Source organism: Xiphias gladius, chromosome 7, assembly GCF_016859285.1.
Source record: "Xiphias gladius isolate SHS-SW01 ecotype Sanya breed wild chromosome 7, ASM1685928v1, whole genome shotgun sequence".
NCBI classification, from domain to species: Eukaryota; Metazoa; Chordata; class Actinopteri; order Istiophoriformes; family Xiphiidae; genus Xiphias; species Xiphias gladius.
In genome coordinates, this window is record NC_053406.1 from 9,511,996 (window position 1) to 9,527,041 (window position 15,046).

At 41.3% G+C, this 15,046-nt stretch overlaps 1 protein-coding gene across 1 annotated transcript in view; it reads right to left on the reverse strand.

Annotated features, from left to right (window-relative positions):
• Positions 1-5,327, reverse strand: part of dscamb (Down syndrome cell adhesion molecule b) — a 119,023-nt gene extending 113,696 nt beyond the window's left edge. Inside the window, exon 1 of the mRNA XM_040130723.1 lies at positions 4,917-5,327. Within this exon, the coding sequence (XP_039986657.1) occupies positions 4,917-4,959 (43 nt within the window). The 5' untranslated portion in view covers positions 4,960-5,327. The remainder of the gene's footprint in view (positions 1-4,916) is intronic.
• Between the last annotated feature and the right edge of the window lie 9,719 nt (positions 5,328-15,046).

The window sequence follows — 15,046 nt, forward strand, 5'->3', positions numbered from 1 at the left end:
TCAGATGATTTGGCCTCTTAGGAGATCTGGCTGTTGTCTCACCTTAATTTGAAAACTGATATGTAAAAGTACTGTTTCCTCTTTCCAATTCTGCTTGTTCAAAGCAGACGTGGTTGATATGATGAAATTTACAGTTAGACAATATATATTTGTCATATTTATCAGAGATTTTGTTATACTGTTTATACCAGGACAGCTATCCCTTCAATATCTCCAGCTGTACACACTTTCTCAATTGATGACTGAAAATGTATTATCTCACAATACCATACGTAGTTGTTACTGTTAGAAAAAGCAAAGAAGCGCTAGATACCTTAAGTTAATTTTAGTGAATCAGCAAGCTTTGCGTGCAAGGTTAGACTCTGATCCATATTAAATGGCTCAACACCAGGCTCTACATCTTGACACAACAGTCTTGACTTTCTGGTCAAGAAAAGAGCTGATGGGCTGTTACGCGGGAAGCTGTAGGTCCAGATCTCGGCATTTCCAAACTTCTAAGTTCTTCTTTCTAAAATCTTTGAAACTAAATCAGGACAGAAGCACTACTGCACAGGAGAGCAGAACTGCCTCTTTCTTGACTTAGTCTGTTTTAAACTGTAAAATAAACCTTTTACACCAGTTCTGCCACTGAAGTACCTGTGCAGTGCAGCACAGTAATATAACATGTCACTTTGACAGGTGCTGAGTGAATTACTACAACCCCACTTTGCACGCATGATCAAACACCTACATCTGGGTGCTGAGGGCTTTTCTGCTCTTCCCTGCAGATGCTAAATGATATCGTTAACATTTTAATGCAAGAGACATTTATACACGGGCTTGCACAATTACACCTCTGATTCAGTGGAATCCAGACACAGTGTGATCGGTAATTAGATTTTACATTGGGTGAAATGCAGCACAACATACATACACACATACACACGCACACACACACACACACACACACACACACACGCACTCACACACACACACGCACCAGTCGCCAAAGCTTGCTCCTAATTAGAGAGCTAGACGGGCTAAAGGAGGTACAGTACAGTAGAGTAGCCCTCATTATAAAGCTAGGATGTATGAACGAGGGGATATCTATTATGATCACATATCAGGGTATCCATTACCCAATATTAGCAGCCATTTCAACTGGAATCACACACTGAGTTCAAAATGTAATCCAACAAACCCTCTTATATATCAAACAAGTGAGCAAGAGTTAAGTGGGTTTGTAAACTTAATTTAGCCCATTAGATATTCATATCAGAGTAAGACTGCACATGATGATCTATTACTTGACTGTACGCTACGTGTTTTCATGGGCTAATTTAATTTCATGAGCTGTGATACCGCTTCTGCAACCAAACCCTAATTGGTAATTAGTAAACAGACTAATGGCTACGAGTGCAGCTGTAAGGCTGGTCAGGTTTCACTCCTCTGCTTTACGGGGCATGTGCACAGCCGCTGTCGCCACTGGGAGGTCGCTCATCATTGGACACCTTTACACAGACTTGAGAATCACCTCACAGCTCCAACAAATGGGGCTCTCATCAGTGCACTACCTTCATTGCCTTCATGTAGATTTATTGCCATGCAAACACCAGTCCACCGTTCTACTCACAGCCAACTTCAATCCATCTGTCCACCTCGGTCCCTGAAGCATTTTCATCCGGTGTTTCAGGTTGCTAATAATGTGGGGTCATGTAAAATTGGCAGACTAACTGATGTTGGCAGCTATTTACTGTACTGTAAGCTATACTGGGCTAGATGCTCTGGAATAGTCTTATTTCAAAGTGGATCTGCCTTTACCCCCAAGAAAGGTCACAGCTAATTGAGATCAAAATTTGATTGCATGATCTCCTGATCTGTGTGTAAATGTTCATTTTTTGAAGACATACGAGATCGGTCCTTTCTACATCTCGAGCATCAGGGTTAAAAGGTGTGCATGTCTAGAAATCACCGCGGTCTTCGTGGGGACTGTGCGAGGAGCCTTGTCTCATTACATCTTTGCAAGGAGAATTTGAATAGGCCTGTTTAGCGCGCTGTGGTTTTGCCTAGAGGCAGCTTTCAGGCATAGATATTTAATATGTTTCCTCTCCTGTGCTGATGACTGAATTTATAGATTCTACTTTGATAGGCGCAGGAAATAGCAAAAGCATAATGTCTTAAATAGAATTCAAGAAGTAAACGTGCCTGTCAATTTTGTCATATTTAACATTTTTAAATGTTTTTTCTTTCTGAATGTCTGGAATATTAAAGAAAGAGTGATCTAAGGACTGCAGCTGTCTTTGCTTTTTTTTTTATACAACCTTATGCATTAATTTCCACGGTGAAGACAATAAAACATTTTGTGAACATTGTGCAGTTGTGTATTTATTTATTTTTTTAAAACTGCTTGCTCAGTTATCACCTAAGGATACACTGATATGACAGGATGTGATTAGCTCCTAATCAAGTACTTCTGGGTCAGCTCTGTTTGTGACAAGAGCCAATCTCCCAATTCGATGTCCAAAATCATTCACTATATTGTCCACTATTTCCTTGGTTCTGCCATTTTGTAGAAGTGTCCAATTCATCTTTGAAGCATCATCATACCCTGCAGAGTGAACAAAAATGACCCCACCATGCAGTGGAGAAAGTAGTGAACAAGCACCAGACATTAACCAACAACCACCATGGACTCTGAAATATCCGAATAGTGTCTACAATTGCTTTTTTGCCACAAGATTAAAAAAAACACCATATAGTTTTCCACCCCATATGGTGAAAAGTGAATGAGTGAATGTTTCTGGACACATCCCCTGACACCCATTACGGAGGTTACCATAGAGACAGGCCAGTGAGCATGTGATAGGCCTAACTCTAAAACAGGAAGAATTGTCTGGAATCCAATCGCTGTGCTGGCTTCTATCTACAAGGTCATTCATTCAGTCATTCATTCTGACGACGCCTGCTCAGCGGATGAACACCTCATTTTCATGATAATCAACAAAACATCCAGACGCAGAGGACAAAGTCATACAGCTAGGCTCCTGTGCAGCGATGGAGAAATCAAATAAAAATGACAACGCAAACAGCAAGTCATAAAAACGTGTTCTTAAAAAAAATTATTGCAGTGCAAATGACAAACACAAAAAGTGTAATGTCTGCACTCAACGCTGTCTACTGCTTAATCCCTATCAGTTGTTTGCCACAGGCCTCCTCAATAATCCCTTATGCAATAAACGGACACAATCTTGCATGGCAGTTGATCTAATGTCAGAGTCAGACGATTATGATTAATGAGGATTCCTTATTGTTCCTTTATGAGTTTCAGCACAAGCTGGGCTGAGGGAGATACCATTTTATAGTCAATGTCAATAAACGGTACCGACTGAGGGTTGCCTGAGCACTGAAAAAGCGACGACACAGAAACAAAAATCCATTTCGAAACCTTATTTTATCATCCCGGCCAGAGGGGAAAATCCATTTTGGGGACACACCATATTATATCACAGCCCCTTGATGTGGTTAAATGTGTTCATACCTGTAAATCCTCACTTGCCCAATTTTTGTTTTGTGAATTCAGCTTTTCTTGACCCTTTGATACAAAAGCAGCCAACCATGGGCAGGATTTTGTTTCAGTATGTGAACAGTCCCCATCTTGTCACCCTGATGTGTTTTCTTATAGATACGTTTCCATTTTCTTTCCTTCTCCCTCTGCTTCTTCGACACTGTCTTTTTCTTCCCGTTTTCGTACACACCCAGTCAGCCATAATCCCTCCCTGTAGAAGGGACTCTGGCCAATAAGTGAATGCAATAAACTGTATCAATTTTCTGCTATTGATTATAGATACACTATATGAGCACACAAATATGCGTGCACGGTGACAGCCGCATTCATGTGTGCAGTGGTACACATGCACTCACACAAATACACATGTGTACAAGAAAACACAGACAAGACGCACAGCCAGATCTGGGTGTTTGAATACAGTATTTGAAAGGAGAACGAGGCTATCGACTATTTGAATGGAAAATTTATCTCGCATTTTTTGTGTGTATCGGGGACTACTTTTGTATTTCCTGAAAAATGTGACCTCTGTGGAATGTGTCTCAACAACAAAATTGCATTTAAAAAAAAAAAAGATGAGTAACATAAACAATTTGTACTTAGGTGGTAATTTTCTCTCTACAAACTACATTTAAAGATAAATAATATAAAGATTGCCTTCAGATTTGTGGCAAAATTGGATGTAGAGATGCTGGAAACATTCGGACAGTGCCAAAAATAGAACTGAATATTGTACTTCAAATGTATTTAAAATGAAAACATGGATTAGTGACTCTCAAATATGTGTACAAACTGAGCGTTTCAATGCATTATATTCATTTAGTCCACTTTGAACTTGAAAAATTTGCTCACTGTGGGGGAGGGGGAAGGGGTTAAACCAAATGTCCATTATATCAAATACGTCACTTATTACTAAGGGCCACAGTGGAACAAGGTTGTAACAGAATAAGTATCATTGGGCATCAAATAAAGACAGAAACAAATCACGTTAATTGGATGCAAATGAAAAGTAATTAAAACTTTAAACTATGCAACCACATTTAAACCAATACAATCAAACCAATTAATTAAATACAGACAAACATAATTTACCCCTGTTATTTCATCTGGCTCAGGATGTATGTCTGAAGGCCAGAGATGTGTCTAATGGTTTGTAGGAGAGCTGGAAGGATTTAAAACGCAATTCATGCCTCGCCCGTCCCTCTCCCACTATCAAGGGTGTCAGCCTTTTGACAACCATATAAAATCCATTTCATGTGGGTCACAGGTGACCTCCATCCTCCCTCCCCAGTCACTTAGCTGTCTACCAGTGATTTGCCTTCTGCAAAAGGTAATGAGCGCTAATAAAAAAAGATGAGCCACTGAAACTTACCATTCAAGATGCTCTGGGAAAAGATAAAAGCCAATATCCACATGCCCTGCTCCGTTCAATCCCCCCCCAAGCTATGCTTTCTCTTCTTCCTCCGACCGGTGCCTCCCTGGGTCTCTCTTCTGTGCGCTTGGGGTAAGGTTAAACATTTGCCACTGTCTTGAAGCAAACCGGTCCAAGTCTCTACTTTTAATATCTCCTTTCTACTTTTTGGTTAGACTGATTTTTTTTTTTCTTAGCCCTCTCTTTGCGCTTGGAACATAAATGAGCCTCTGTGATTGTCTTGGGGAGAGCTGTGCTCAGACTCTCCTCCCCTGCTCCGCGTCTTGCTGCTTCTCTCTGTTATTCAAAAGGATGCTGAAGGGGTGAAGCCCAGGTGTGTGTGATGCTGAGTCAGAGCCGGTTACGAGCGGATCCTGAAACAAAAATGAATGTCCAAAGTGGATAAACTAAATCTTTAAAAAAAAAAAAAAAAAAAAAAAAAAAAAAAAAAAAAATGTCAGAAGGTCCGATTTCCTAAATAAAAGACTGACTGAGGGATCATCCTTGGGGTAAAAATTAAAATTTTAGAAAATTAAAACAACTAAAAGAGCAAAGAAGCAAACAGGGGGTGGTAGAATATGAATGAAAAACGGGGTTTTTTTTCTGAGACTCCAAAGTCAGATCATCTTCATCGCCTCTGTGCGTCCAGCAAGAGGCGAGCAAGCGCATCTTCCCCGCTGCCGCTCTCTAATCGCACAACACCGACTCTCTGAGCATTGCACAGAATAACCCTCTCCCCTGCCCCTGCAGACGCTTTAATTCCTCATTGCCTTAAAGGAGCAGAGGCGGCTGCCGGCCGGTCCTGAGGGCAAGGTGCTAGTGGAGGTGAGAGTGTGAGAGCACGCAGCGAGCGGAGCATTTGCATTAAGGAAATGAGCTGCACCTGACGCACCAAGGCACCTAGGATAACATTTTTACGCACGGAGATGTACCGGCAGAAAGCGCTGTCTGCTGGAGTGCGGGTCTGCTCAGTATACAGCGTTATATACCACATCTGACTTGACTCAAGCCAATAGGGTATATCTGTCATGGATAAGAACAGAGGAACATTCCCTGTAGTAATGGAAATCTACAATCTGCAATGATGCATATTTTGTGTTCACTTAAGTGCATGAATGAGAGAGAAAAGTCTGTAATTGTATAACACTTTTAAATTGATTGATGTGGTTTGATAATTGTATGAGAAGAAAATAGACAGAAAAAGCAACATTTTGTCAGTGGTTGCAGAAAATAGAGGGTTCAACTAAAGCATCCCCCACCCCGAAGGCACACACAAACAGACACACTCCATACCGCCCTCCCTCAACCTCATAATGCACCCACCACCAGCACCGGCACCACCACCACCCCTCCATTTTAATGCTTGCCTTGAAGTCAAGGGTGTAGCTGTAGCAGGCTGTGGAAGCCTGTGGGCCTGTCCACAGAGCCGGGTTACACTGAATGTGATATAACCAGCAGGGCAGTCTGCATCTCATTCTCTATCCCACATGACAGAATATACTGGAAGTGAAATCCTGTTTATTCACCCCAGGATACTCATTTTCTCTCCTCATATCAGGGCTGAGGAAAGGATCTTCACAATTCTGAATGTGTGCAAAAGAAAAAAAATATAAAATACTAAAATAATGATATATGGCGTAGGTGTAGTCTGCCCTCGTTCTTTTCATGGTGATATAAATGGTTGTAGTTGTATATCTATTTGTCACAGAGCGCTAATTAGTAATTCTATCTTTGTGTTCATTTGGGAAAGATGGGGTCATAGTTCTGTAACCAGAGATGCAGAGATGTTTTGATCAGCCCATTTTCCTGTTGCTCAGTTTTCTTACAGTATGTGTTTGCCTGCAGTATCTGTCCACTTGTCTGCCTGTCTCTCCTACGGTGGTCACTCCAGTGCAGCAGACAAACATGAGTACTGTTCTGCATTTGCTGAAGTCAGTACCAGAACACACTGTTCTAGTTTGACTTAAAATAGTATGGCTCTCCTTTTATTTTGTTTACTTCTGCTTGATTTAGTCAGCAATGGTCCAAATGAAATCGTTCTTTCACTACTGATGTCCGCTTTTTAAAACTATTGTTTTGCCAAAATTTATGTTTAATTGAGTAAGAGGATCATTTGACTTACTTTTCCCGCTAAGCCGTAAGATAAACCCAAACAAGTTGAAGTCTCTGTAGCACTGAGGAGAAAACATGGGTGAATCAGGGCAGTGGGTCAGAGATCCTGCCTGTCATTTAGAGTGGATTAGGAGCGCTGTGCTGGTGTTTCAGCTCTGGATTCTTGGCATGGACAAGCAAGTAAGTTCATTTGCAGCGGCAGACTGTGAGATATGATCATCAAGAGGGAGGATGCAGTACCAGCCTGGCTGCAAATTTATCAGACCTTTGTTTGTCCTCACAAGATGCACATTCTGCTTCCTGCCACTGGTCTGTGGCACTTGTATATGGTTATATGCTGAACATTTACATTACGAAAGCTTCTGCCTCCACTGGGGAAAGTGTAAGTAAAGTGCCTTGCTCAAGGGCCCCTCTGTATTTTTAATTTACTTCCTCTGTAAAGTTCAAGGACTAGATGTGTGTATGATGCCAAAGACAACTCATGCCTTACAGGTAATAAAACAGACCAGTACTTCATGGAGTGAGTTTATCTTAGTTCAGCCTTAAGCATAAAATATTTTTTTATTGTCACCAAAGGTGACATTAACAGCGTACAAAGACAAACAAACCCAAAGAGGGAAAAAAAAAAGATCCAACTGTGGGTTCAAGGGGACTGGGAGAAGGGATCCATAGAATTAGAGGTTGCCATCTGACATTTTAGGGGAGATGAGGCATTGGTATAATCTAGCTCAGCAAACAGGATTTTATGAGAAGCTGAAATTAAAAAAATGGAAAAAGAAATGGAACAAATAAAGAAATGCAAATCAAAAGGTTATATTTGTTTGCATGGGATGAGAAAACTAGTGCTGGCACAGATGGAACAATCAAGCCTGGTGTCATTTAAGAAGAGAAAAAGGGCAATGACTCTTTTCGCATAGGACAGGGTAACGTTTACAGGGGGGCTACGTATTGTGTGTACGGTATATACAGACTCACGCCACTGTACACACACACACACACACAAACTCTATACGTGGGAGTTGCCCAGTATAAGCACAGTTTCACAATGTGTGTTTGACAGCAAACAGAGTAACAGCAACACTGACCAAATGACCTTACAACGACCAAATGACAGCAGGTGTGTGTGATCATTTCCATCATATTCATTTTAGCAAAGTAGTGATATTGAGAAAATTCAATATAATTGGGCCTCAATAAGTACAATGCTTTATGTATGACTTAGGTTTTATCCCCTACAATTTACATTAGTGTCTTATATTTGGTTGGTGAGGGTTAATTCCCCTTTCACCTTAAAAACTGTAATTAAAAAATAATTGCCTCCTTCTCTGTATTCAAAAATATCCAACTCTGCGAGGGATACTTTTAATACCACATGCACCACGGTAGAATCAAATACATGCATAGGGATGCCAGAGACAACAACAGGAAAAACTCACAGTTGCAGCAGCACAGCTCAATATCAGAGGGAGCTCAGCTGTAATTCTGGTGATATACAAAGATCACATTTAGCTGAGTGTGGCGATACATGCAGATCAAATGTTTCTGTTGGTGGCACACAGGCTCTTCCATCCTTATGGAAAACAGGTGCTCCTGTTTATCACTTACACCGCACAGACAGCTGTACAACTAAACAGGCTACTTGTGATGTGAAAGACAATACGTTGATTTTCACTCTGAAGACAAGAGCCATGACCAAATGGCCTGATGTATTAAGTGGTAACCCCAAATAGATTATATTCAGGAATGTAGAGGAGGCACATATGTTTTCTAACTGCAAAATCAATATTTACCTCCTTACAGGTCTAATGTAAATTATTTTCAATTACATACTGAAGTCAAAGCTGAAGCTCCCAATGTTTTTTAATCAGTATATGAAGTGGAATATTGTGGTACAACTCATCTTATTTATAGCATAGTCTGTCGTTATGGTTTTGTAGATGCTAATGACAACATCTGATACATTTTACATTCATATGTGGATGAAAATATTCAAACTACACGAACCAAGTAACATAATTCAGCATCTCTGCAATCGTGTTTTGAATATGAGCACAGAAGATTTTTGGTGGGTCTGAGTTTACTGTGCGGGTAGGGGGAGGAAAAGGGTGTAGTTCATTTTAGCCCCCCAGCATGATGCCTAAACAGTGGTAAGTGAATGTGACAATGAGGCCCATGGGCTGCTGCAGACAGTCTTGGCCTTGCTGTGTGGCCATGCATGCGTGTCTGTGTGTGGGTGTGTGCTTGCGTGCGCCACCATGTCTGTGTGTGGATATGAGGAAGGAAGTAGAGCACATATGAGACAACTCATGAACACTGCTCACCCAAGGTCGTGACTCCTCAGACTGTTATACGCACCCTGGCATGGGATCTGTGCTAGGTGCTATTTATTTTCCTGCTAACTTCCTCATGGATGACAAAATAAGATTAGAGATATTAATCAAAGTAAAGGTAGCAGTTACACCAGTGGAAGTTAAAAGTTATATCGCTTTAATTTATTAGCAATGTAAGAACTACATTGTGTGTTGTCTGAATTGTTAAATCAGTCTATGTAAGTTATTAATGTAGATGGATTCCCTCAATTAAAATATGGCATATTTATGAATCCAAGAAAAAGGCATGATCTTATTAATTTATTTCTTTTAAAATTTATGGAAAAGCAATGGGGAAGATGTAGACGGATGGAAGCAGATGAGTTAAAGAAGGATTTTAAAGGAGCTGAGAGGTGGATGGTGCAAAATACGCTGAAGCTGAGTATGAAATAAAATGGTATCCTGAGCCCATAGTATTGAGATTTTTTATGTTTTTGGATTGTTGCCATCCAAGTTCAGCAGCTGTAATCCAGTATCAGGAAGATTTCCTTAATCAGTGTATCGGTGTACTATCAGATGTGCAATTTATGGATAGGATCTTATTTACCCTGGCACTATATATTTAGTTGAGATATTTATTTTAAAAAATATACATAAAAATTCACTCCTTAAAATTACGCTTAGTTAATCCTTACATAGATAGTGTCTTATGCTTAAATAAAGGTTAATATTATTAGTGAGAAATTCCAATATTTTTTTGTCAGCCTGAGTCTTAATCTCATATTTCCGTCATTTATGACTATTGGTCATGATGACAACTCATTCACCAGTTAGTGAAGTTGAGTACAGCAGCTACAGGGATTGCCAGGGGACTACTTTCTGTTTTTACTGTCAATTGGACTCAAAGACAAATGTTTGAGGTTGACTGCTGAAGTTTTCAGAAAGCTGCAAAAAGCCCACGTTTCTCAGTGCGCCTCAATCAACTCAACATTGTTTTTGCTGGAGTGTGCATACCAAAATCTCAACAACAGAAGTGGTGAGTTATCATGACAAATAGTAATAATGGACGAAAATATGAGAGTACGACGTAGTTCGCCAAAAAGGGAATTTCCCCTACAATGTTTTTTGGGCATTAATGTTGATTTAACATAAGTAAAAACGTGTAAAACACTGCTGCCACGCCATCTCTAACCATACACTCTATCATGCCCTGTCAAGCTAATGAATTGAGATCAGATAGGTAACAATACATGGTGTGCTTCAGTGGTCATATTGATTACATCATAAGGTAAATCAAATCAAGTGCTTCTCATGATTTATTGAAACATATTGCAATACAACTGTGGTCAAGTCTGCATGTAATCCCTCTAATAACAATCGTCAGTCCAAAATATTAATAATGATAGGAAGATGGAGCACATTCTCCTTCAGTTATGTTTCCTTCTCCACCTTCTTCTCTGCAGGGCACTCACACACTACTCATGTTCATACACACAGAGTCCCCCCGTCCCTCCCTGTCCCCCTGGCCAACCTTGTCCCTGGCGTGTGTGCAGGGAGGCTGGGTAATCCCTCAGGATGGGGCCTCTTGTTTTGACAACTCCTGTGAAGCCCAGTGTCTCTTACAACAAAACACAGACTGGCCTATCATCAGCAAAATGTCAGCCCTCTGCTCACTCCTTCATCACCCAAAGGAGGATCAGGTTGCCTTTACACTATGCGACCCATTAACTCTGAATAGAAACATTCTCAGCACTGGTATAATGATCCCCTTTGTTTTCTAAGACAATGACATTGATAAGAGACAAGCCGCGCTCGTGGCTACTGATAGAAATGTGTATAAGGTTACATGTTGTCAAGGCCAGAGTGATGTGGCTCCTACACGGAGTTCAAAGTGGTGAACTCCTACCCTCTACTGGTCCCTGTGGGATGAAAAGACACCTGCAGGTCAATCAGCATCAGGACACATGCACACTCTTTAAATTTGGACTGCTATAGAGGAAATGTGTTTCTGTGGAGGTCAATGGAAAGAGCAAGGGACAAAGGGTTAGTGGTTTGATTACCTTTATTTGAGGACCACCCACATCAAACATGCACTCAAGGCACTGTTAGATGGTTTGGATAAAATATTTTACTGCTTAATAATTTGATTTCATATTTTACAGCAACTGAAAATCTAAGGTTGTAACTTCAGAACTTTCCAGGATAGGATAAGGATTTTTTTTTAATTTCTTAATTCATCTCATGATGGAAATTGTTAATCAATTTGGGAAATACATTCATTCATTGTCTTGCAAAAAGTTAGATAGGAACATCAATACCACTCTCATTTATGTCAATATGAAGCTACCGCCAGTAGCTGGTTATCTTAGCTTAGCTTAGCTTAGTTTAGGGAAAGAAAATAAACGAGCAGTTCAACATTTTGGGAAAATATGCTTATTTTCCGGTCTTGATGCTAAGCTAAGCTAACTGGCTGCTGGCTGCAGCTTCACATAAGAAAGTGGTATTGATGTTCTCATCTAACTCTCAGCAAGAAAATTGAATAAGCGTATTTTCCTAAAATATCAAACATTTCCTTTATTGTCTTTCTCTAAATTATGCATTATAGTTTAGATCCTAACTCAAATTACTATATAATGAGATATGAGAGGAAAGACATTCTTGTAATACAGACCCACATTTTTCTCAGTACTGTATTTTAACATATAAGACTTCAGTTCCACACCGCAGAGTGGACTACAGCACATGCACTACAGGAACCTTTTCCCATCTCCCTCCCAATTCATGATACCAACACCCCAGCCGGCGACAGCAACTACAGCCAGTTTCCCATTGGTTAGCCCCAAGGCACAGTGGAGCATATCTGTAGCCAACCTTGACGTGCTAAACTAGGACGCTGAAGGGGACAGAAATGGGAGGAGAGAGGAGGAGAGGCAGGGGAGCGAGCAAAAGGGGGGGGGGGCGTAATGAAAGGCTGCTGGAGGAGAGGCAGAAATAAGGAAGTGAGGATGGAGAGCTGAGAGGGTGATGGAAAAGTGGGGATAAGGAAAGGAGCAGTGGATAGGGAAGGGAGTGAAGGTGGAGAGTGTAAGTAAAGGGAGGGAGAGAATAGGGTGGGTTTTGGTGATTTGTACTCTGGCTGCATATGCGCCTCGTCTCCATCTCCTCCATTCTCTGCTTGAAAACTGGAAAAATCAATACACCCACAGTCTAGTGTATCCCCACATGAACTGGATCATTAAAAATATATAATCAAACAACCAACCATCATTTTTCATCACTATTACCATCACCACGTATCTGAACAGGCGCAGATATTGGTATATCACCAACATGGCTGTAACAATGTAATAACCCAATCAATGGCCTTCTAATTATTTCTGTGCCTCAGTTAATCGTCCAGTTAAAGCAGTCTTTCAGCACGGACTCTCAGAATGGCACACAGAGACAGGCTGCGTGTTAACAAATGCACACAGCAGAACCAAAGCAGTGCTGTTGTAATAAGAATATCTGACTTCTCAGCTTCACAACTCAATCCAACTCAGGGTCGCAGTGTTGCCTAGTAACGGTGGCACACTACTGACCTTATCTATGTGGTCATAAAAATGTATGAAGAAGCCCCCCCTCCTCGCCTCACGGCCTCCTCCCCGCCTTCTTTCATTCAGTCCTTCCTACAACCACACTACCACCCTCACAGCCCTTATCTCCCCCTCTCTGAGTAGCATCTACCCAGGGGGCAAGCACCCTCCGTGCTCTCCTACCCCTTCCAGGGCAGCACTGCAGTGGGAGTTATCTGCCCAGGAGCTCCCCTCTCTTTTATTATGGACGGGTGCCGGGAAACATGTATACACTTGAACCTTTTGCAAAAACACAATGCGCTTGGGTGCACTGTACATGCATACAGAGCACAACAGATACAGTGCTGGTGGGCGGGTGGTGGGAGGCTGGAAGGATGCAGATTGCATGCTATGAAACTGATAGATAGCTGTAAGAACAGAGGGACACAGTCAAGCGCAAAGGAGACTCAATACCACACCGCAAGGTGAGTCAGTGCACCAGCCTTCATGAGGATATTACTTCAGAGTGGAATTTCTGCTATGCCTGCTGTGGGAGAAAAGAAAATGTGCTTGTTTGAATTAGAAAACAACAGAAACACAGAAGGCCTACTTCTGCAATGAATTTCACAAGTAGGGTGTATTTGTGAAAGCGATTTGCTTGTGAGAGATGAGATGTATCTGATCTCCATCCACACATGACTCCTAACAGTCAGGTTCAGCTTTTCTAATTGGCTATCACCTTGGAGAAGCCCATCCTAATGAGGAAAAATACTCCAGGTGTTGCACCTGATATAACCTCTGGGAGTCAGATGGGGAGTGTGAAACATACTGTAGTTACACACATACCTGCTCCATCTGTCTACTCTACAGTCAACACCGTCAGGCCATAATATGCCAGGAATCTCACGGCCAATTCAAAGCAAAAATCTGCAAACTGCCTTCAACTCATTTATTCAACTCTGGATTAGAAAACCAGAGTTATTCAGTTTTGTACATAAAACAACTATCAAAATGGGTTACTTAAATGTGTTTTTTCTTATGTATTATGTCTATATTATTAGGAAAATCTAAAACCTTTTTCAATAGACAAGTAAACATGTACCGTATGTCTGTTTTTTCAATGATCACAAACTGAAGAAACACTCCTTAACTTGAAGGTCTCACCTGCAAGAGATAATATCTCCGGATGGATTCAGATTGAATTTCTCAGGTTGAAAAAACACAGCCCAATTCTTATGTGGGTCTGGGAGTAAATAATTAGAACACCTTCATTACACTGACCCCAGTACAGACCAGCGCCATAAGTGAGCTGACAAACAGCATCTCAATAATGCTGAGGGCCATAGCCCACTCCCACTCTCCTGTCCTGTACTACAGCAACATCTGCGCCGTAGCACCCAACGCATCAGGTGGGATCTGTGGTATTTGGACAAACACAGGAGACATATGTGTGTGTATGTAAGCATTAGAGTAAATAGAGACTGGTGAGGGTAGGAGTAGAGCCTTGAGGTGAGGAGCAGAAGGGTGGCAGTGTTCCTGACTCCCACCGCAGCCTGTTTAGATGCTAGCCTCTATGACTCATCTACGTGTCACTAATGCTTTTTCCTATGAATGAACAAACAGACACAGATACACTGCAGAGAGGCAGCGGTACCACCACAGGGGAAAGAGTAAGTGTGAAAAGCCTGTGAGACGAGCATGAGCCATCCTTAGTCATACTCCCGCCTGTCTGAGCAGTGAGAGTTGCCATACAGTTACAAGTAATTGATCCAGAAAAAAAATAAATCAATCAATCAAAACCAGGTGTCTTTTATATGGCTGGAAACATACAGTGTGGCACCAGTGAATGAGCAGTGATGTACCCACACACCTGTTGTCTGGCTCGTCCCTCTCATCTCATCCAGGATCTCCTCATTTGGGCTGTGCAGCAGTAGCAGCTGTGAATATGTACACCTTGTTAGAAGGTTCACAGATCTGGCAGCGGGAGAGACAGGGAAGTAGCTTGTTATGGAGAACAGGCGAACTATATGTCAATCCCTGCCATGCTGAGACAAAACTGATGAAGAATAAACAAGAGATCCTCTTTAAAACACAAAAAAATAATCTTTTCATCTCA